Source organism: Hyperolius riggenbachi, chromosome 4, assembly GCF_040937935.1.
Source record: "Hyperolius riggenbachi isolate aHypRig1 chromosome 4, aHypRig1.pri, whole genome shotgun sequence".
NCBI lineage: Eukaryota > Metazoa > Chordata > Amphibia > Anura > Hyperoliidae > Hyperolius > Hyperolius riggenbachi.
This window is the reverse complement of record NC_090649.1, coordinates 46,591,693-46,615,640: the sequence shown is the minus strand read 5'-3', so window position 1 is coordinate 46,615,640 and position 23,948 is coordinate 46,591,693. Positions and strand designations below refer to the sequence as shown.

General features: G+C 42.5%; 1 protein-coding gene across 1 annotated transcript in view; it reads left to right on the top strand.

The window, feature by feature from the left end:
• The window catches only part of LOC137504639 (allurin-like), a 98,349-nt gene extending 80,389 nt beyond the window's left edge, over positions 1–17,960 (top strand). The window contains exons 7-9 of the mRNA XM_068233220.1: positions 193–287; positions 3,186–3,274; positions 15,574–17,960. Of these exons, the coding sequence (XP_068089321.1) occupies positions 193–287; positions 3,186–3,274; positions 15,574–15,578 (189 nt within the window). The 3' untranslated portion in view covers positions 15,579–17,960. The remainder of the gene's footprint in view (positions 1–192; positions 288–3,185; positions 3,275–15,573) is intronic.
• Positions 17,961–23,948: the final 5,988 nt, after the last annotated feature.

The window sequence follows — 23,948 nt, the reverse complement described above, 5'->3', positions numbered from 1 at the left end:
GCATTCTCAGCTCTCGGTGGCTGGAGCACACAGTCACTGCACAACACAGCTGCTCACCAGAACTAGCTTGACAAAGATGAATATAGATTAATTTGTGCCACTGCTGACTTGACTTCTTTTCACGGTACAGTCTCTCAACCATTCCATCCTTTTCTGTGACGTTCTTGTATTTTATTCTCTCCCCTTGTTCAGGTTGTTTGGTCCGATTCGTATCTCATTGGGTGTGCTTATGCAGAGTGTGAAAACCTGGACTATCCACACTTCTACGTCTGCCACTACTGTCCAGCGTGAGTATTAATCCCATCTTGGTTGTTGGCTACCGACCATACTTGTGTGTGCATGTTCCATTACATGCAGCCAAATGGCAGTGTTTGGTAGCACCGCACGTTTCACACTTGGGGCTTGATTCACAAAGCAGTGCTAACCTACTTAGCACATCTAGGGCTTGATTCACAAAGCGGTGCTAACTGTTAGCACGCCTGTGAAAACCCCCTTAGCACGTCTAAACAAGGTTTTCGCGCATAAAACTTTGCGCGCGTAAAACTTTGCGCGCGCAAAGTTAGCGCGCGATCTGATTGAGAAATCCGGTGCTAACCTACTTAGCACCCTGGTTAGCGCGTCTAAAGACTTTAGACGTGCTAAGTAGGTTAGCACCGCTTTGTGAATCAAGCCCCTAAAGTCTTTAGACGTGCTAACCAGGGTGCTAAGTAGGTTAGCACCGAATTTCTGAATCAGATAATTCGGTGCTAACCTACTTAGCACCCTGGTTAGCACGTCTAAAGACTTTAGATGTGCTAAGTAGGTTAGCACCGCTTTGTGAATCAAGCCCTTGACATGCAGTGGTGTTACCTGACAGAAACATTAAATTAGGTCACCCTCTACTGTGGAACTTTGGGCCCCCATTGAATCATCGTAAGGAGGGGAAATTTGGGCACCTGCAGGGGGTGGGTGGTTAAGGTTAGCCATAGGGGAAGGGTTAAGGTAAACAGTGGGCGGTGGGGGGTTTTAAGGCTAGCTGTGGGGGGGGGGGGGGGTTGATAGGAGGGTTAAGGTTAGCCGTGGGGTGTGTTTAAGGTTAGCCATGGGTGGTTGGTTAAGGCTAGGCATCGGTTTTGGGAGCGTTCAGTGTGAGAATGGGTTTAGGTTTAGCTGTAGTAAAATATATTTAATACTGTTATCTTATTATTGTTTTTCCACTTTAATAGAAGAATATCATTCAATACGCTGATATTCTACTATCGGCTTTTCTGGGCACCCAAATTACCGGGGGCTCTTTTTCGATGCATGCTTACCTGACTAATTCACCTCCTTTAGCTGCTCATGGAAAAAAAGTCTTGATATGTGTGGTGGGTGGTGGAACACTGCACACCAATTTGGTAAAATGCCAAAGTGTGGAGGGTGCTGTGCACTATAAAGGGGCATAGCGTCACCTAGCAGTAGGAGATCAAGAACGGGTATACCAGCAAGAAGTCCAGTATGTAAAGCAGTAGTGTTTTAGTAATCCAGCCAATGTTTTGGAACCTTGCTGGGTCCCTTTTTCAAGGAAAGACATTAACAGATAATAGGAAGTTCGTAAGATGGCAGGACAATCAGGCAATGGTGATGTGTAAACAAACTCCACGGGGCTCACACTGCCGTGGTTCCAAAATAGTGGGAAAATGAATCATACATTATTACTTTACAAATCGATGTGCTTGTTGGTACACCTTCTCTTGTTACCATCGCCCTGCGTTTGTAGCCTCCTATCTTTCGAGTAGCAACCGCATGGGTAGCAGAGATGTTTTCCAAAATATGTGCTGATATAGGCAGCCAACATATTTAGTTTGGATTCTACAGCATACTTGGAGACAAGTAGACTTGCTGATCTGCTGGAGTTGTGCTTGTTCCTTGTACTTTTCTAGCTTTCTAGTAATTGGTGTGATTGGGAGTGGCCATTATGATATGGAGTGCCCATTACTTATTGGTCAATATGATCAGGACTTCCCATTAAACACTGGCCAATATGATCGGGAGTGCCCATTACTCATTAGCCAGGCCGACATGATAAGAGTTCCCATTGGTCACTGGCCAATATGACTGTGAGTGCCCATTACCCATTGGCCGATATGATCGGGACTGCCCATTACTCATTGGCCAGGCCAATATGATAAGCGTTCCCATTAGTCACTGGCCAATATGACTGGGAATGCCCATTACTCATTGGCTGATATGATGGGAGTTTCCATTACTTCATTGCTGATGGGTCCGGGGTGCCCATCACTCATTGGTGTTGATTCACAATAACAAATAGCATGCCTTATCAGAGTTAACATGTCTTATCAGAGTAGCATGCCTTATCAGAGTTAACGTGTATTATCAGAGTTAGTGTGCCTTATCAGAGTAGCAGAGGGAGCACTGCAAAATTATGCCTGCTAATTGGCAATGGCAAGAGCTCCACTCATCCTGCCCTGAGCTCCTGTGGGTCCTATCACTTTAGAGGACATTATCCTCACACTTTGATTGGCTCAATAGGCTGCCTGTCACTTGACAGGAAACTTGACAGGCAGCCTATTGGGCCAATCAAAGTGCGGGGATAATGTCCTTTAAAGTGATTGGACCCGCAGGAGCTCAGGGCAGGACGAGTGGAGCTCTTGTCATTGCCAATTAGCAGGCATAAGTTCATAGCAGTTGCTCTGCTACCCTGATAAGGCACGTTAACCCTGATAAGACATGTTAACTCTGATAAGGTAGACAATTTTTTATAGTGAATCAACCCCATTGGCTGATATGATTAGAAAATGCCTTTACTCATTGGCCAGACCACTGTATTATGTTCTGCTCACAGTGGTGTAGCAATAGGGAGGTCTCAACCGCACTGGGGACCTTGGGCCAGAGGGGCACTGTAGGGCCCTTCCTCAACCACAGTATTAGCTCTCTATTGGTCCTGTGAGGTAAAATCACTTCTATAAATGCTTTGAATGGTAGTAATCATTACCACACCGTTCCCCATCTCTTCCTTGCACCTCAGAAATTGTGGTTGTCCTTGCCTGGCAGGTTTTGGTGCACTGTATCAACTGTTATATATAGAGTGCTTGGGGGCCCAATGTAAAACTCACACTGGGGCCCATAGCTCCTTAGCTACACCACTGTCTGCTCGTATATACTGTACATTGCCTAATGCTATTTCATGTTATTCTGTAATACAGAGGAAATTCTGGGACTAAGGATAAAAAACCGTATGCAAAGGGAAAAAGTTGTTCCAAGTGCAAAGGCCGTTGTGAAAATAAATTATGCGGTAAGATGATTGTCTTGTATTTGCAACCAAGTTTGTAAGACATATTTTGCCCTCGCTGCACCAGGGCACCCACAGCACCCTGCCATGAGGGCTGCCTATGCCACCTACACCCACTGGCTGCCACACGTTAACCCTTGACAGTGTCTTGCACTGAAGAGAAACCCCAGCAAAAGTATCTTTACATTTGCTATCAGGGTTTCCCATTGTTTTTTACACTGACAAATGGGATCCCTTAAGATGGAGGGAGCCTATTGGTCAATGTTAAAACCAATGAGCAACCCCCAGTGGCAAATTTAAATATGTTAACTAATTCAGAAGGGTACGTTTATTGTCACCAGGGCATGTTTTAGTAGCTCCAAAGTTGAGGTTATGGGTAATGTTCTGAGTGTGTGACTGTTCAGAGTATGGGAAGAAATCAAAAGTCTGTGGCAGGAAATGTTCAGAATGTGGGAAATGTGAAGGATGAAATTGTGGTGTTGGATAGTCGTTAAACAGTACCTGCTCAGAGTGTGGGAAATGGGAATTGAGTGAAAAGAAACCTGAGTGTAGGATATATGGGAAAATGAAACAATGAGGTCCTAATCATGGCAGGTGAATGTTCAGAGTGTGGGAAAAAGGGAAGCCAGGAAGTGATGCCCAAAGTACCAAAAATGGACATGTAAAAGTGTAAGGAGAGGATGTTCTGCTCTGATTGAGGATAAGTTCAGAGTGTGGGAAAAGGTATGCTGGAAATGAAAAATAGGTGCCCAGTCCCCGTTTGCAGTATGGAAAGGAGCAACAGGTAAATAAATGCCAAAGTAAGGGAAGTGAACCCCTGAATAATTGAGAACATGGGCAAGAAATTGTTCAGAATTTGGGAAATGGGCATGGTATTCAGGGCACCAGAGCTGTTAAACAGAATAAAGGTGTTAACCTCCCTAGCGGTATGATTATTTTCAGATTGTACTGTCTAAAAGCGGTGCAGTTTTTTTCATAAGCTTTTAGACCTTAAAGTGGATCCGCGATAATCTTTTACTCATTGCATAATTGTGTTCCTTTCATATAGTTTATAGAGCATTCCTCGAGCCCAGTACTTTTGTGTTGTTGTTTGAATACTCGAATTCCCTATAAACTAAACAAGCATCGCCCACAGCTTCTCCAGTGCCTTGACACTCTCAGACACATGTAGCAAGGGCTTATGGGAGCTCAGTCTGGGCAGGAAGAGGAGGAGGAGGTTTTACTAGCCAGAGATTTCAGAGAGGAGGAGGAGAGGGGAGTGGAGTTTTCACAGGCTGAGGGCTGGAGATGCAGAGCAGCTTGCCTGTGTAATGATAACAAACAGAACATGGCAGCTCTCATTGTTTCACAGGATCATATACTGTTCCACAATCTAAGCAAAGGAACCAGGAGCAGCTCACTTGTATTATAAAAATTCCACCAACTTTAATTCACAAGGCTGCAGTAAAAATAGATACAAAGTACTTATCATATCCACACGACAGAGATCCAGCATATGGTGAGAGGTCAGTGGGAGGTGCGGAGGAATCACGGTCGATGATTGTTTAGCCTCACCATTGAGGCTTTATCAAGACCTGATCAATAATCATATACTGTTGAAGCTGTTTGCAGCTAGATTTGCTGTGTAAACTATCTAAACTTTAGATAAGATATATAGAGACAAATTACTTGTTATAGTTAGTTTTTCATCTCATCTCAGATCTTTAAAATCATACTGCTAGATAGATCTGTGGCAGACCTGCACATTACACACCTCCCATGGATCCAGCTCGGGGTTACCACTCTGAGCTGTGGATTTCCATCTCGAGCCTGACTCGGGGTTACTGCTAAGGAGGTTAAAGAGGCTTGGTAAGGGGGGACCCCACACTAACAGTTTTCTCAAAAAAATATCATGTGTATACAGAGCTTAGAACTAGTATATACAGTATTAAAGGGAACTTAAAGTGTACCAGAGACGCTGACAACAAACATCTGGGGCTTCCTCCAGCTCCATGAGCACAGCTCCCTCGCCATCCTCCCGTGCGCCTCCGTTCAGACGCAATCAGCCCCAGTAACTGGCTCTGTCGCGTCATTCAGAAGACCCTGGTCTGACGCAACTTAGCCTGTTACCGGGGCTGATTGCAACTGAACGGAAGCACGAGAGGTTGGTGGAGGGGCTCAACAGTGCTTATGGGGCTGGAAGAAGGTAAGTATGAAATATTTTGTTGTCAGCGTCTCTGGTTTACTTGAAAGTGATGTTAAGGTGGCCAGTTTGACTTCTTCTAGCCCCTGTAATTGGCCAGGTCCCTTTACATTGTTTTGCTCTTCTCCGTTCAGCTGCTGTGCCCTTCCAAAATCTGTTTGACTCAGCTAGTCATGGGCTACTGCACATTCGCAGCCCCAACTGGGGCCACGCCTGCAGCTTAGTTTCAGACAGGCACAGCGGCTGAAGGAGGAAGAGCGGAGAAACAGCAAGGGGCCAGGATGACCACAGTGGGCTGGAAGAAGCTCCAGGTAAGATAAACTGGGGACCTTAGTGTCACTTTAGGTTTCCTTTAATTTCCTAAGGACCGTGTCCCGCCGATGAGCGTGAATGCGGCGGAAGCCCCAGGACTGCCTAATGCCAATTGGCGTCAAGTCCTGGAGCAGGGTTTCGCAGGAGATTGCGCGCGCTGCTCCGTCATCAGTCACCCTGCGGCTAGCTGCAGGGCTGCACAACTCAGCATACAAGTTCTCCCCACCAACAGAGCTCTCTGTTGTTTTTTTTTATAAATATTTATTTTATAAATTTTTGAATAAATGTTGCCTTTTTTTAAAATTTAATTTATATCCCTCCCTCCTTCCCCCCCTCCCCCCCGCGCCAGCCAATCAGCGTGATCGGCTGCCATAGGCTTCAGCCTATGACAGCTGTCATGTCCCACGACTTTGTGATTCATTTTCATTGCTCTGTATCGACACTCTGCTGCCCCCTACTGTCCATTAACCTTGTTTGTTAAAGGGAAGGTTCAGGGTGAGGCAAAAAAAAAATCAAAATCAAAATCCACTTACCTGGGGCTTCCTCCAGCCCGTGGCAGGCTGGAGGTGCCCTCGGCGCCGCTCCGCAGGCTCCCGGTGGTCTCCGATGGCCGACCCGACCTGGCCCGTCCGGCTGCCAGGTCGGGCTTCTTCTGTGCTCCAATCTGCATTTCACGCGGGCGCACTGATGTCATCAGATGTATTCCGGGCCGTACTGCGCCACCGGGAGCCTGCGGAGCGGCGCCGAGGGCACATCCTGCCTGCCACGGACTGGAGGAAGTCCCAGGTAAGTGGATTTTGATTTTGATTTTTTTTTGCCTAACCCTGAACCTTCCCTTTAATGCAGAGATTTATTGTACTGTATAATTTTCCCCTTCTCAGCTCCTGTAGTTAGACTTGTGATGCTTAACTCCTCCCACTCTGCTGTGAGGAGCCATTTTATGCCAGTACATGACTGTATCCAGAAGTCTCTCTTTACCTGGTCAAAGTATCGGTTTTACCTATTGAATTGTTCATTTACAAGATCTGGAGTGTGAACAATAAACACTTGGACCTTTCTTCGTGTCAATTTGAATGAGATAAGCTGTCTGATGAGACTGTAAAGGAGTGAGCCATACTATTACAGGTCAGTCATACACACATAGTAAGCTGTCTCAGTAATATCTACACTCACTGCCAGCATAGCCGAGTCAGAACAGTAAAAGACGACTTGCCATAACAGAAGAAACTGTCTCGCAGAGCTGTAAGCCAGTTACAGCTCCAGCAGCATACAGTCAGGCACTAACAGTGTCAGCCCAAATCATCAATGTGTGTGAAAAGGACAGCTGCAGCTCTGACACAGCTCACCTACCTCACACAGCTGCAGGCCTTTCCCCTCTGCTCTGTTCTAGCTGCCTGTCATGATGTCTCAAGAGGAGTCTGCAGAGGGTGAGGCACAACTCCAGTCAGTGCAAGAGGAAAGCACAGATCTAAGTCTGCAGTCTAGTGACACATGAAAGGGGCTCAGGGAAGCAAGGACATGGCAACACAGGCACAGTGTTTTTCAGACTTTAAAGTCTGAAATTCCAGAAGTGAACCGGAGGCGGGGCCGGAGCATCGGCGAGTGGCTGCGTGGGCGCAGGATGCCTGCGGGGGACCATTAGAAGCCCCGGGTAACTTCAACTCATTTCCCCCCCGACCCCCTACAGTATTCCTTTAAGCATTTCAACAGTACAAAGATGTAATTTAAAATTACATAATGATTGTGCAAAGACTAAATACAGAAGATTCATTAAATGAACTAAGATGTTTTCAAATTCTGAAAAAGAAAGCCTAATATTACAAATTCAGACTAAGGCAGAGGCCAAAATCTTTCAACTTCGCAAAGCACAATCTCACACATTTGTTTCCAGCAAGCAGTCAAATCGATCAAAGTCACGATCATCAAAGTATTCAAGCATCAGCGAACAACTTATAAAGGCACGTGCAGATTCAGAAACCCTTAAAATACAGGCTGCCTTTGCACAAAGAAAAGCAGAAATGGAAATCGATGCAGCTCGCAAAAAGGCAGAAATAGCGATCCTGGAACATCAATGTGCACACGCCACAGCAATGGTAAGGCTGAAGGTTCTAGAGCAAGCTGCCAATGAGTGCGATGAGGTTAATACAATTTTAAGCGATATTCATGAGGAGGATCCCCTTAAACTAACTAGAGACTATGTTCTAAACCATCAAAGTGAACCTTCGATTGCTTCAGATGTGCCTGGCAATACAAACATTCTTCCAGAGCAACGGAAGACTGATTCTTCCGCCCCACCTCATACTGAAGATCACTACAGTGCATTACATACAGTGCATTACCTACTTGCCATCCTGATCCTTCCTCATATGCCACAGTGAACCTTGGCCTCAGCAAGCTCAGCACTTAAATGCTCATGTGCAATCTTATTTGCCAGCAAGTCATCAAACTCCTGCCAACCCAGCAGTTCCACATTCACATGAGACTAGGCCTATTGACATTAAACCAGCTCCTGAGTTGAATGCCTATGCAGTCTCTTATATCCCAGCATCTGTTCGCCACAATTCCACAAATAATGCATTCAATGCCACTCAGCCTACAAACTCTTTCCCAAAGTCAGAGAGAACAGATATGTCAAAGTTTGCTAGGTTCATGATTCGCCGAGAGCTTACCAAGACAAGCCTGATAAAGTTCGATGATCAGCCGGAGAGTTATATAGCCTGGAAATATGCTTTCAAAGGTGCAATTAGTTACCTTGGCATCACTGCAGCTGAAGAGCTAGACCTTCTAATCCGGTGGCTAGGCCCACAATCTTCAGAACGTATAAAGAGACTCAGATCTGTCCACCTCTGTAATCCTACAGGAGGCCTCAAAGCTGCTTGGGACCAACTAGAGCAGAGCTTTGGCAGCCCTGAAGTTATAGAAAATGCCTTGTTCAAACGTTTGAAGAACTTTCCAAACATATCCAGCAAAGACAGCCAGAGATTTCAGGAGCTCAGTGACCTCTTTCTAGAACTCCAGCTGGCTAAGCAAGACACTCGCCTATTAGGCCTCAGTTACTTGGACACATCTCAGGGAGTGAATCCCATTGTTTCCAAGCTGCCGTACAATATTCAAGAGAAGTGGTCTGGATTAGGGTCAAGGTACAAAAGACAGTATCAAGTCTCCTTTCCTCATTTTTCTTACTTCTGTGAGTTCATCAGAGACATTACAGAGATCAAGTATGATCCAAGCTTCTCCTACTGGCAACTCAATTCCCCTGGTCCGTCTCCCGCTAAATCTGACAGCTCTCACCCCGACTATACAAGCCGCAAATCTCCAGTATCAGTAAAGAAGACTGATGTCCTCCCCGCACCTTCAACTACTCCAGTTGAAAGCAATCTGGGTGACAAGATTGAAGACCCTAATTGCCTAGGTCCTATTCCCAAGGCACCACATGCCCTCAAAAAGTTTATTGGCTTCAGAAAGAAACCACTTCAAGAATGCAAGGAGCTTCTAAAAAGATTTGGAGTGTGTTTCAGATGTTGTGCTTCTACTGAGCACCTTGCCAAGGACTGCAAAATTCCCATTAAGTGCAAAGACTGCAGCTGTGAAGATCATGTACGAGCACTCCATCCATCTCAGCTCAATCATACACAGCCTGCAGATTCTTCCCCAGTAACGGCGCATGGTGGGGGAGAGTGCCAGTCAAACAGGACCTATCACATCAGTATCATCTTCATGCACAGAGGTCTTCGGTAATAATCTCCATGCCAAGTCCTGTGCAAAGATATGTTTAGTCAATGTATACCCCAGCGACCAACCAGAAAAGACTCTAAGAGTATACGCTATTCTCGATGATCAGAGTAATCAATCGCTAGCTAAGTCAGAACTCTTTGATCATTTCAACCTCAAGGGAGAACTTTATCATTATACCCTAGGGACCTGTAGTGGCATTACAGAGGTCTCTGGAAAAAGAACCAGTGGACTGATGGTATCTTCTCTTCAGGGCAATCTACAGCTTCCTTTACCAACACTCATGGAGTGTCACCAGATTCCATTTAATAGAGAAGAAATTCCTACTCCTGAAGCTGTTCTTCATCAACCTCATTTAAGGCCTATAGCCAGTGAAATACCAGCCCTGGACAAAAATGCAAAGATCTTGCTCTTGCTCGGCAGAGACATCCTCAAGGTGCACAAGGTGCACCAGCAAATAATTGGTCCAGACAATGCTCCATTTGCCCAGCGTCTTGACTTAGGGTGGGTTGTCATAGGTAATGTTTGCATAGACAACATGAAAAGGCATACCAATGTTTCCTCATTCAAGGCCTGCATCTTGCCAAATGGTCGCAACACTTATCTTGAGTCATGCCCACACCGTTAACAGGAAAAGGAGAAGCTGAACTACAGCAAGTGGCAGCATGACCAAAAGAGTAACGTGAACACCTTTCTGTCCTGGGATGACACCCTTGGATCAACAGTGATTCATTCAACAAGTGAAGAGAGTAAACAAATACCTTCAAGGGAACATAGACAAGCTCTCAGTCTCATGGTCAATAAATTTGCTCAAGATGATTCAAGCACTTGATAAAGACCATCTGGTCGAAACGTTGTGCTCTAGCACTGTGGTTCTACGAATAAAAATTGGCCAATTGGCCTAAAATGCAGATCGAGACCCAATCTTTCTTTACTTGTACTGTAGTGAACACCAACTATGACCCTCTCGAGTTCATAACCCCTGTCATGACTCAAGGAAAGATACTGCTTGGACAGTTCATTGTAGGAAATATAGACTGGGACACTTCATTACCCAATTGGAAACAACGATCAGAGACATGGAAGAAATCTCTGGAGGCATTACAGCAAATCCAGGCCCCGTTGTGTTATGCTATCAGCTCCCTAACAGTTCTTACCAGAAGGAAAATCCACATTTCACCCAATGCATTGATTGAAATCATAGCAGCAGTTATCTACTTCAGGAACTCAGGAGCTTACAATATTTCCTACGGCTCAGAGCAAATCTCATCCCAACCAGTTACAGAATTGGCGCTTCCTTTGCCAAGGGAAGACATCACATAAAGGGACTTTGTTTCCTTATATACATCACGGCGTCATGACAACCGTAGAACTCTTGTATACTTTTCTACTTGGATTACAATAGGGTGGTGGAAGTTTGGCCAAGTGCGGCTTCCCCAGCCTGAAGATGGGTTTCTTCAAGCTATTTCATGACTCACGTTTGTTGACTAATGGCCACTAAGTTTTGGCCTTAAACTTTATAGTTGATGCTGTTTACCATTGCATTGTTTTATATTTCTTATTTTTCAGATCACCAGACCCATAGGTTGGACAGTTATTCCAAGAACTTTAGTGTAATAATACTTTGTGTATTGTGAAATCTAAAAGATTTCAGGCGGGGAGTGTCATGTCTCATGACTTTGTGTTTTATTTTCATTGATCAACTTTTGCATGTCATTCGGAAATCAAGGTGCCAGAGTCTGGAGGAAGACTGGGGAGAGGGAAATGCCAAAATGCCTGAAGTCCAGTGTCAAGTACCCACAGTCAGTGATGGTCTGGGGTGCCATGTCAGCTGCTGGTGTTGGTCCACTGTGTTTTATCAAGGGCAGGGTCAATGCAGCTAGCTATCAGGAGATTTTGGAGCACTTCATGCTTCCATCTGCTGAAAAGCTTTATGGAGATGAAGATTTCATTTTTCAGCACGACCTGGCACCTGCTCACAGTGCCAAAACCACTGGTAAATGGTTTACTGAACATGGTATTACTGTGCTCAATTGGCCTGCCAACTGATCTGAACACCATAGAGAATCTGTGGGATATTGTGAAGAGAAAGTTGAGAGACGCAAGACCCAACACTCTGGATGAGCTTAAGGCCGCTATTGAAGCATCCAGGGCCTCTGTAACACCTGAGCAGTGCCACAGGCTGAATGCCTCCATGCCACGCCGCATTAAAGCAGTCATTTCTGCAAAAGGATTCCCGACCAAGTATTGAGTGCATAACTGAACATAATTATTTGAAGGTTGACTTTTTTTGTTTTAAAAGCACTTTTCTTTTATTGGGTCGGATGAAATATGCTAATTTTTTGAGATAGGAATTTTGGGTTTTCATGAGCTGTATGCCAAAATCATCAATATTAAAACACAATAAAAGGCTTGAACTACTTCAGTTGTGTGTAATGAATCTAAAATATATGAAAGTCTAACGTTTATCAGTACATTACAGAAAATAATGAACTTTATCACAATATGCTAATTTTTTGAGAAGGACCTGTACATAACCGGCAACACCGGGTCATCAGTGGACAGAGGCAAGATACAAATTTCACTGGGAAAATGTAAACCGCAGCCATTCCTACACTGTTAGTGGCAAGGTTCTCAAACTTTGCACAGTTGGTCAGTGGGTGACTGGGATTAATATTCAAAAAAGTGGGTGGAGCCTACAAAAGCCAATCAAAATTCACTTATTGATTTTCAAGGGGATATGTAATTGCTGCCATCCTTGCACTTTTAATGACACAAGCCTCAAACCTGGTTCAGTTGGTCATTGGGTGACTGGGGTTCAAATTTAGAAAGGGGGGTGTAGCCACAAACAGCCAATCAGATTTGTTTCACTCCAATGCCAACTATTGATGCCAAACACCGCAAAGCTCACAATCTTGGTAACTGAGTAATTGATTAATTGTGTGTTAGGGTTAGGAAAAGTGGGAACTGCAAACACAAGCCAAATACATAAGCGGGCAATGCCATGTCATCAGTGGGTGGAGACAAATACAAATTTCACTGGGAAAATGTAAACTGCAGCCATTCTTACACTGTTAATGGTAGGGATCTCAAACTTTGCACAGTTGGTCACTGGGTGACTGGATTAATATTCAGAAAAGTGGGTGGAGCCTACAAAAGCCAATCAAAATTCACCTATTGCTTTTCAAATGGAATATTTGATTGCTGCCATTCTTGCGCTGTTAATGGCACAAGCCTCAAACCTGGTACAGTTGGTCATTGGGTGGCTGGGGTTTAAAGAAAATCTGTACTCTAAAATTCTTACAATAAAAAGCATACTATTCTATTCATTATGTTCTCCTGGGCCCCTCTGTGCTGTTTCTGCCACTCCCTGCTGCAATCCTGGCTTGTAATTGCCAGTTTTTGGCAGTGTTTACAAACAAAAGACATGACTTCTAACCAGAGTGTGATAGGCTGAGAGGAGCTAAGCCTGTGACTCACACAAAGCCTGCAGGGGCCGTGGAGATGGTGTGTATAGCTTCTCCCTATCACAAGCAGAGCAGGACATTCCTGTCTGAGTGCCTGAGCCTTACAAAGCCGTCAGAGGAAAGAAGATTAGATTATATAACAGAGATAATACAGCCACTGTGCAACTAGCAAAGGCTGCAGTGATCCAGACCACATTAGAACAGGTATAGGAACTTATAGGATAGAAGAAATAAGGCTGAACATTTTGTTACTGAGTCTCTTTAACCACTTCGCATTCAGTCATTTTCACTTTATGCATCCGAGCAATGTTTACCTCCCATTGATTAGCCTATAACTTTATTACTACTTATAACAATGAACTGATCTATATCTTGTTTTTTCCACCACTAATTAGGCTTTCTTGGGGGGGGGGGGGGGTACATTTTACTAAGAGCCACTTTACTGTAAATGCATTTTAACAGGAAGAATGAGAAGAAAACGGAAAAAAATCATTATTTCTCAGTTTTCGGCCATTATAGTTTTAAAATAATACATGCCTCCATAATTAAAACCAATGTATTGTATTTACCCATTTGTCACGGTTATATCACTATTTAAATGATGTCCCTATCCCAATGTATGGCGACAATATTTTATTTGGAAATAAAAGTGCATTTTTTTCCGTTTTGCATCCATCACTATTTACAAGCTTATACTTTCAAAAAAATATAAATATTTCATCTTTACATTGATATTTAAAAAGTTTAGATCCTTAGGTAAATATTTACAGTTTTTTTTTTTTTAATTGTACTGTTTTATTAAACATTTTATGTGGGTATTTTTGGGAGGGTGGAATGTAAATTGTAATTTTTAAATGTAAATATATGTGTATTTAATTATTTTTTTACATTTAGGTGTAGTTTTACTTTTTGGCCACAAGATGGCATGAGTTTGTTTACGTGACGTCACTCTAAGCGTAACATGTACGCTTAGAGAGATGCATGGGGAAGCTAGAGAGAGAAAAAGCGAAGCTTCCGAGAGAAGCTGTCGCTTTTTCTGTGGGGGAGAGGAATCAGTGATCGAGCACCATAGCCCGATTCATTGATTGCCTGACTAACGAACCGCGGGCCACGAGTGCGCGTGCACGCACGCGATCGGCCGCGGGAGCGCGCGGGTGCGCACATGGCCTCCTGGACGTAAGTTTTACGTCCAGGAAGGTTAATTGGTTAAACTCTGAAAAGGGGGGGGGGAGCTACAAACAGCCAATCAGATTTGTTTAATTTCAATGCAAATTGTTGATGGCAAAGACCGCAAAGCTCACAAACTTGGTAATTGAGTAATTGGCCCATATGCTATTAACTTTTTCACCTGAGTTATCTCCTAGGAGAATTTTTTTTATCTTCTCTTTAAACTAGATTTCCAGCATTTTACAATTTAAAAAGTACTCAAAAGTTGGTGAAAAAAAAAAAAAAAACATCAAATTTATTTTGAGTATTTTCTTGCTTGCTGGTAGCTTAAAATTCATTTTATGACAAGTCGTGAAAATATCAACAAGGAGAAAACTTTGGAGATAAAGTGAATTGCATATGCCCCATTGTGTGTTAGGGTTAGAAAAAGTGAGGGCAGCCAACACCAGCCAGATACATACCCGGGCAACACCGGGTCATCAGTGGGCAGAGACAAAAAAAATGTCATGGAGAAAATGTAAACAGCAGCCATTCTTACACTGCTAATGGCAGGGTTATCAAACTTTGCACAGTTGGTTACTGGTTGACTGGGGTTAATATTCAGAAAAGTGGGTGGAGCCTACAAAAGCCAATCAAAATTCAGCCATTGATTTTCAAGGGGAATATTTAATTGCTGCCATTCTTGTACTGCAAATGGCAAAAGCCTCAAACCTGGTACAGTAGGTCATTGGGTGACTGGGGTTCAAATTTAGAAAAGGGGTTGAAGCCACAAACAGCCAATCAGATTTGTTTCATTTCAATGCAAATTATTGATGCCAAAGAACGCAAAAGCTCACAAACTTGGTCATTGAGTAATTGTGTGTTAGGGTTAGAAAAAGAGGGTGGGGCTAAAACCAGCCAAATGCATACCCGGGCCATCAGCTAGTGTGTGTATAGATATATATATATATATATATATATATATATATATATACACACTCTGTGAAGCGTTTTGGAAGATGTTGGCGCTATATAAAATACTATATAATAATAGTATGATAGTGTGAGAGCATACCTACACAGTCTATTCTATTAAGCTGAGTACCTCATGTGATAAAAATCTTAGCAAGATACTGTACACATGCAACAGATCAGTTCCTGCAAAATGCATTCATAGTTTATGATATCTAGAGCTCTCATACACACCTTGTTTAACGGACATGTAGTATTTGAGAAAATTGATTACAATTACATACAAAATTAATTATAATTTTCCTTGAAATTTTGCATTATGATTATGATACGCAATTGCCTATTGCGTAATTACCGTGCCGTTTACCCATTCATGAGGACAAACCCTAATCAACTGACAAATTATCACTAGGATTTACTTGCATATAACAGAAATACAGAAAATGCCTTCCTCTTTAATTATATATATTAATCCTAATTTTGCTTTTCAGTTTAATTAAACTGAAAACAGAAAAAGGAGAAGCAGTCGTTAAGTGGATGAATGGAGAGGCCAAACCAACCAAAGCAAGGATGCTTCAATAAAATTACTTTCCCATTTGTTTGTCTGCTTTTATTTTATATAACAATCCAATCGGACATGTTGGAAAAATCTTTATATTCGATAATTTTTTTTCAGTATGTCCTGACAAACGAACATTGGTGTATTGTACCTCGAAAACAACTATGCAATTTCTTTCAATCTAATGGAATAATCAGACACATTTGAATTGAAAACTAAATTGTACCATGTATGGGCACCATAAGGGTGAATATATACATCCAATTTTGATTGGCCAATTTTTCTACCTCCATCTAGAATGCAAGCTTATCTGCACATTCTGTTCATAGTATTCGAAACTGTTGGCCTTCATACAACATGGAAGAGGCAACATTCGCCAATCAAAATCTGATGTGTTTACCAGGCTCAGGGTGCACAAATTATGATTGGCCAATCCCACTGGTCAATATTATCACCTCCATGTAGTAATATCAACAGATATTGAATACTAATATGAGCCTATTGTGTAGATAAACCCTCATACTACATGTAGGTGGTAAAATTGTTCAGTGATTGGCCAATCATGATTGAAAATGTGTACCAGGCTTTACTCTGGGCTATTTTTTTTTTTTTAGGACTTGGACAATGTAGGGAACACATGTAACTCTCTGTACTCTGTTATGCATACACAAACAAGTCAAAAATCTTCTTTGGCTCTGCCATTTCTTACTGGGGCTTGCTGGTGCCAAATTTAAGCAGACCTAAATCTCTTGCACAGGAGAGAAGGATAACAAAGAGAAATCCACCCTGTATGTGTTTATAGAGAACAGCCTGTCTAATTCTCCCTTTTCAGCAAGGAATGAGCTAGTGTAATTTGAGCTCCCAGCTGTCTGCCAACTCTGCCGAGTTGAGAGATAATAGGTAAATACAGGAGGTTAACGCTTTCTGTGCTCCCAGCAAACTGGAAAGTAATTACAATACAGCATAGTTGTAGGAGCTCTATAAGCTGTAACAAGGAAAGGTTTTTCTTTTAAGATTATTATCCAGTTGCTTATCTTTTAGAGCAGAGAGGAAGTCCTGGGTTCAGGCCCACTTTAAATTGCTTAATGGGAACCTGAGCTGAGGCTCAGGTTCAAAAAGAGATAATTACATAATAAGAGTGAAGTCTCAGGATCCTATAGCGGCTTCCCTCAGTGCCCTCTGTTCTCCTACTCACGAGAGCGGCCCCCCTGCACATCGAGGCTGCCCATTTCCTCTTCCATCAGCATCACAATGCAGTATCCGTGCAATCCAGGCCGCGCATGCGCAGTAGCAGGGAGGACAGCCGTGCTGAAGGCAGAGGAGGTGCGCAGCCCTGATAAGATTGTTAAAAATCCATTGTCAGCAATCTTCTGGGGGTCCACGCTCAGTGAGGGCGGACAGCTGAATGCCTGGGTGGATGGCCAGCAACTGGTGGTGGTTCTCATATTGTCACCATAAATCAGTTATGGTAAAGTGCTTTTAGAGGAAACATACCATAATAAGCATGCCTGTAAGTGGCGTAGCTTAGGTAGCCATGGGCCCTGGTGCAACTTTTGCATTGCCCATCCCCAAGCGCTCTATACATAACAATTGATATGGCGCACCAAAACCTGCCAAGGACCTCAGTGTCAGAGGTGCAAGAAGGGGATTATTCCTATTCAAAACATCTATAGAAGTGATTAGCAGCACAGGACCAATAGAAAGCTAAAATTGCGGTTGAGGGTGGACCCCTTGGGGCCATTCTGGTTCAGGGGCCCCGTTACGGTCACAACCTCTGCACCCCATATTGCTACGCTACGCACGGATAGTGTCCCGTTTTCTGTAATCTGTGTTCAGTGCTAGGAGTTCGGATTTAGTGGAATTTTACATTTCTGCATTTCTGATCGCTAATCGGATTTCTGTGGGAATACAGCATTACTGTAATTTTCGCCCAATCACAGAACTCGGAAGCACTGGACCAATCAGAGCATGCAGAGTCAACTCGGAAGTATTTGGTCAATCAGAGAATACAAAAAATGATCAAAGGATAAAAAAACTCCTGAGAACTGGGAAAACTGAAATTGGAAATCAGAATTGGTAATTGGCATTGGCGGAAATCCGAATTTCCGCTAAATCTGCATTTCCGAGCATTCCTATTCAGGACAGGATTCTTTTCTGCAATGCTGAACTTGTTTTCTCCATTTTAAAACTCAACAAAACGATCTGCAGGCCGTGTAGTCCGCTGACATTATGTAATTATGCATAATAAAGAATGTGCAATAATGAAATGTAGAGCAAAAAAACTGTTTTTCTTACTTTGTACATATCTGCTGCATTACTGCTGTCATTACTATCTGTATAACATTCTATGACAATCAATAAAGATTAAAGCAAATAAAACCTGCAACTAATTGTGCTCTGAAATATGTATCTGTGTGTAATGTCCATTACACAAGTGTTACTGTTTATACTGATATTTTATTAATGCCACATTGAAAATGACTGATCTTTGAGTTATCTAAAAACTATTTTCCCTACAAGTACACTTTAACCAGCTCCTGGTTTGGCGACAATATATCTATGTCCCTTGAGACTTCATCTTAGCCTCAGGAGCATGTATCTTATGTATTATATATATATATATGTATATATATTTTGTGTGTTCTAGTCACCACCAGTTAATGCACTGATCTGTAAATGGGAACAGGTGTTCCCAAAACTAATCAAAGTGCCTATAATCAGTGTTAAGATGCCGGTGGTCATTAACAAAGGGAAAGTAAAAAGGCATACACGACACTTCCTGTGTACTGATCACATGATCACAGTACACAGGAAGAAAGTGTGTGTGTGTGTGTGTGTGTGTGGGGGGGGGGCATCTAGTTGCCAAATAGTAAACATACACATTAAATACACACTACATACATACATACAATTAAATAAAAATAAATCCCCCATTAATTAACCCCTTAGTACCCCTTGTAAAAAAAGTGACATTTAAAAAAAGAAATACATCAATAGTTACCTTAGGGACTTCACTTTTTTAATATGTCTGTCATCAGGGCATATTACTTTTATTTTGCAAATAAGGGCTAGTGATATAATATAAACAGATGCGAAACTGAAAAAAATACACCTTTATTTCAGAATATTGCCACCACACATTGCACTAGGGACACAATTTAAATGTTGTATTAACAAGGAAAAATAAAATATGTGGGTTTTATTCACAGTAGCAGGTTTTATTTTAAAAGTATAATGGCTGAGAAATAATGCATTTTTTCAATTTTTTATTATTATTATTCCTGTTGCAATGCCCATTTATAATAAAATAATTCTTAGCAAAAAGTACAACCCAAAGAAATTCTAATTAATGGTGAAAAAAAAACAAGATATAGATAATTTTGGTGTGATAAGTAGTGATAAAGTTATTGAAATGAATTAACGGAGCGCTAAAAGGTGAAAACTGCTCTGGTCCATGAGGGGAACACAACCTGTAAGTGATTAAAGTGAACCTGAAGTAAAAATAAAATAAAATAGAAACTCTGTAGAAGGAAGCTTCTGGATAGTCCAGAGACTTTCCTGATCCTCCTGGTGCCCATCGTTCCTGTGCTGGGTCCCTCTAGTCAAATTCAAAAAGAGCTTGTTGGATATGCTTTCGTGGCTATGGCGAGTATGGTCTGCACATGCCCAGTAGCATGAATCCCCTTGTGCATGTCTTTCTCCTCCATGCTCGTCTGGTTTCCTGCTACTCAGCATGCACAAATTTTACTCGCACATGCACAATACAGTTGTGCACATACACGGGTGGAAGCGGGCTGAAAAGAAGGAGAGAGACCTGGGCAGTAAGTATAGAATTCGCAGCCGGACGTCACATCGCTCGCGTAAATACCGGTAAAGTTCTTGAGCACTTTTTACGCACTAGGGATGAGCAGAAATTACGCCTATGCGTAAATTCGCAATTACGCATAGTAATCATGATGCAAAATTTTGAGGAAAAGCGTAATTTTACATATAATTGTAAGCATTCGTAATTATGCATGAATTTATGTGTAATTTATGCGTAATTTTGTGCCAAATTCCCTATACATGTTATTGCTACCAAAATTGCTGCATGTGTTAACCACTTCGCATCCAGACCTTGTTTTCAACATATTGACCAGAGCAGTTTTGACAGTTTAGCTATGTCCCTATTTAATCAGAAATAACTTTGTCCCTACTTATGACACAGAAATGAAATATATATTGTTTTTTTCAAGACAAACTAGGCTTTCATAGTATGCCATTTTTTCCCTCAAACAATTTTGCTTTCTATGAATTTTAATGGTAAAACAAAGAAAAAAATAGAAAAAACATGTATTTCTCAGTTTTACCAATTCCCGTTTAAAAATAAAAAGTGCTACTGTAGATAAAAAACACACATTTTGTTTGGCTGTTTCTACTGTTTATCACAAAACTTAGATTATGTTCCTGTCACAATTTATGGTGAAGATATTTGATTCTGAAATAATGCTACAGAGTGTGTTTTTCACTATGAATGAGAAAATAAAAGTATTTTTAATGGTAAAAATCAATGTCATTAGCTCAGGAAACTTATATTCCCGTTCACCAATTAGACCTGCATCAGATAGTGCCAGAAATGTGCACAGGAGCAAGCCCAATCCTGCACAGCACTGCTTTAATACAGGTCAGTAGATTCTACTAACCTGTGGCTTAGATGAAGTCCCAGAGGACGTATATCTACTACTGACCTGTGGACGAAGTGGAACATTGTGAGTAGAAGTAAAAAAAAAATTCAGAAAGACCTTGTAGTTTTTGAGAAAATCAATTTAAAAAATACAACGAAAAGTGTTTTTTAAAGCGGTATCGTCACCAAAAAAATCAAATTTCAACAGCAACTGGTCTGAGTGTATTAAGTGATAAAGATGCTAATCCTGCATTCAAAACTTTCAAAATGTTTTCTGCTGTTATGATTTGGAGTTATCATATACCATAGGAGCACTGGCTCTTTAGTAGTCGGTGCCAAAGAATTGCATGCTGGGGGTTCTTTTTATCTATAATATATTCCTCCTCTTCCCTTTATTTCCCTACCTAGCTGCTAATCTGAAACCTGATCCCCTAATCATTCGTGTTTACAAGCAAGGCTGAGGTGACTCAGAGATTGGAGGAGACAAGAAAAAAAGTAAAGGGCAGAAATGAAATCACAAGTTTACTGTGGGCTAAAGACATGGCCCCCACCAGGAACAGAATTCTCGTCATTTACTATATAACATTCACTGAAATCAAAATGTGGACAGTACAATACATCTGTTATATAAGTAGATCAAGTATTTATCTACTTATATATGTGTTTTTTTTCCCTGGAATAGTATGGCTGATCCTACTGCTTTAACCTATCATTTTTCTGAGTTTAAAAAACATTTTTGTTGGCATTTGTATATATTTGTATATTGCATATGTAGCAATTTTGGCAGCAATAAAATTTATGGTGGCTTGGCTATTCGCTGCCAAACTCGGCACGGAATTATGCGTAAATTACGCTTAAATTCAAGTGTAATTACGAATGCTTACACAAAATCAAAAATAAATTAACAATTTGTAATTAGATATAGGCATAACTGCGAAAATGTACGCTAAATTTCATGTATTCGTAATTAGCTGATTATGGTCATCACTGGTCCGTACATCAATTTAATTAGGTTTCATGAATCGACTCCTAGGAATGGTTTCATGCTTGTATGGTTAGGTCATATTTGTTTGTCCAACTGAACCTTTTTACTCACGCCTGCAGTGATTGGGAATCAGTCCCTTGGGAGACAGTTTGGGACTGAGTGCTGTACAGACAAGTCTATTGTGCTGCCATGGATGGGACAGAGGAATGATGGCACGGCATAGGTGCACACAGTTATGTCCGTCCTCTGGAGAGATTAGAACTTGACACTTGGGCAACAGTTAAGAGGCTAGGTAAAATATAGATGTTTTGCTTTGCTGTGGCAATTGGCAAAGCAATGAGTCTGTTGCTAGAGAATGGGGAGGAAGAATGACAGGCAGCACATGGTGGAGCAACTTCCATTGGGAGGGATAAGGATTATAACAGTGTGCATGGGGGTCGCTATTGCTTTAACCTTCATAGCGGTTTGGATGATCTTGACTCATCCATAAAAAAACTAGCTAGGAATGGTAAGAACTCGTCAGGCTTGTCCAGCAGTTACAAATACTCACCTGCGGTGCCGTTGACGTGCAGGATCCCTCGCAGTTTCCCTGCAAGCGCATTTCCAACATTTTCTCAGCAATCCCCTGCGGCGATAATATCCCTTCTTCTGTGTTTGTTGTTTCCTGTCCCTCGGCAGTCATGTGTCTCCCATCCTGTTCCTCTGATGAAGCAGGGTGCGACCCCTGGTGTCGGCCACATGTAGTGATGGGCGAACACCTGGATGTTCGGGTTCGGGAAAGTTCGCCGAACATGGCCGAGATGTTCGGCATGTTCGGACCGAACCCCGAACTTTCCGAACATCCAGCTTTTGGGGGCCATATGGGGTCGCAGGCATAAGGGGGGAGCATGCCCCGATCGCGGGGGGGGGTCGGAAATTCCCCCCACCCCCTCCACTAGCGCTCCCCCCTCTGCCCGCTTCCCCATACAAAAGTTTAAGCAAAGTACCTGTATAGTGGATGGCCTGGCAGTGGGCGGCACTGTGGAGTGAGGAGGAGGAGTCCGGAGAGTGACGAGTTGAGGGAGGCCGGGCAGCGGGCGGTTCAGCGGAAGTACCCTTGTGGTACTTCCGCCCTTTCTCTGACCTCACGCCCGCTGCCCGGCCTCCCTCAACGCGTCACTCTCCGGACTCCTCCTCCTCACTCCACAGTGCCGCCCACTGCCAGGCCATCTACTACAGGTACTTTGCTTAAACTTTTGTATGGGGAAGCGGGCAGAGGGGGGAGCGCTAGCGGAGGGGGTGGGGGGAATTTCCGACCCCCCCCGCGATCGGGGCAGGCCCCCTGCCTTATGCCTGCGACCCCATAGGGGGGCAGTATTCGGCCGAACAGGGCCCTGTTCGGCCGAACAGGGGCCCTGTTCGGCCCTGTTCGGCGGCCATTAGAAGTTCGGGGCGCACCCGAACTTAAAAGGCCGAACACCATCAGGTGTTCGGCCGAACGCGAACATCACCCGAACAGGGTGATGTTCTGCAGAACCCGAACAGTGGCGAACACTGTTCGCCCAACACTAGCACATGCGGCATCATCAAATCGGGCAGTAAATTCTAATTTTTTTGGATTGGGTTCAATACAAACTTCTGTGTCTAAAATAAATAAATATTTTAATAAAGTTAAAAAAGAGGAATCTCCACTGAAATGCATGCTGGGAGATTTTGTCCTTTTATGTGGATACATCTACTGGAGGGGGATGCAGTAATGCAAGGATCACCATGGCAGCTACAGCAGCTACTATGGGGCCTGTACCTAATACGGATCTCATTACCAGGAAAACATATTAAGGGAGGGGGACATATAGACCACCAGGGACAACTATGAGGAGAAGGGGTTCATCAGTGATGGGTCGAAATTCACATTTTCGTATCGTAATCAGAATGCAAAATTTCAGGGTAAATCGTAATTGATTTTGTATGTAATAGTAGTATTTGAGAATTTCGCGTAAATTTTCATGTACTTTTCACGCAATTTTGCGAAATTTTGTGCCGACTTTGCCAGTTAATAGCAAAGCCCCCATACATGCAATTGCTACCAAAATTGGTACAAGTCAAAAAAATAATTTTTCAAAAAGACCTTGTAATTTTTGAGAAAATCGATTTTATTCATTTTTCCAAGTTTAACCACTTGAGGACCTAGGGCTTTCTACCCCTTAAGGACCGGCCACTTTTTTTCCATTCAGACCACTGCAGCTTTCACGGTTTATTGCTCGCTCATACAACCTACCACCTAAATGAATTTTGGCTCCTTTTCTTGTCACTAATAAAGCTTTCTTTTGGTGCTATTTGATTGCTCCTGCGATTTTTACTTTGTATTATATTCATCAAAAAAGACATGAATTTTGGCAAAAAAATGATTTTTTTAACTTTCTGTGCTGACATTTTTTAAATAAAGTAAAATTTCTGTATACATGCAGCGCGAAAAATGTGGACAAACATGTTTTGGATAAAAAAAAACCCATTCAGTGTATATTTATTGGTTTGGGTAAAAGTTATAGCGTTTACAAACTATGGTGCAAAAAGTGAATTTTCCCATTTTCAAGCATCTCTGACTTTTCTGACCACCTGTCATGTTTCATGAGGGGCTAGAATTCCAGGATAGTATAAATACCCCCCAAATGACCCCATT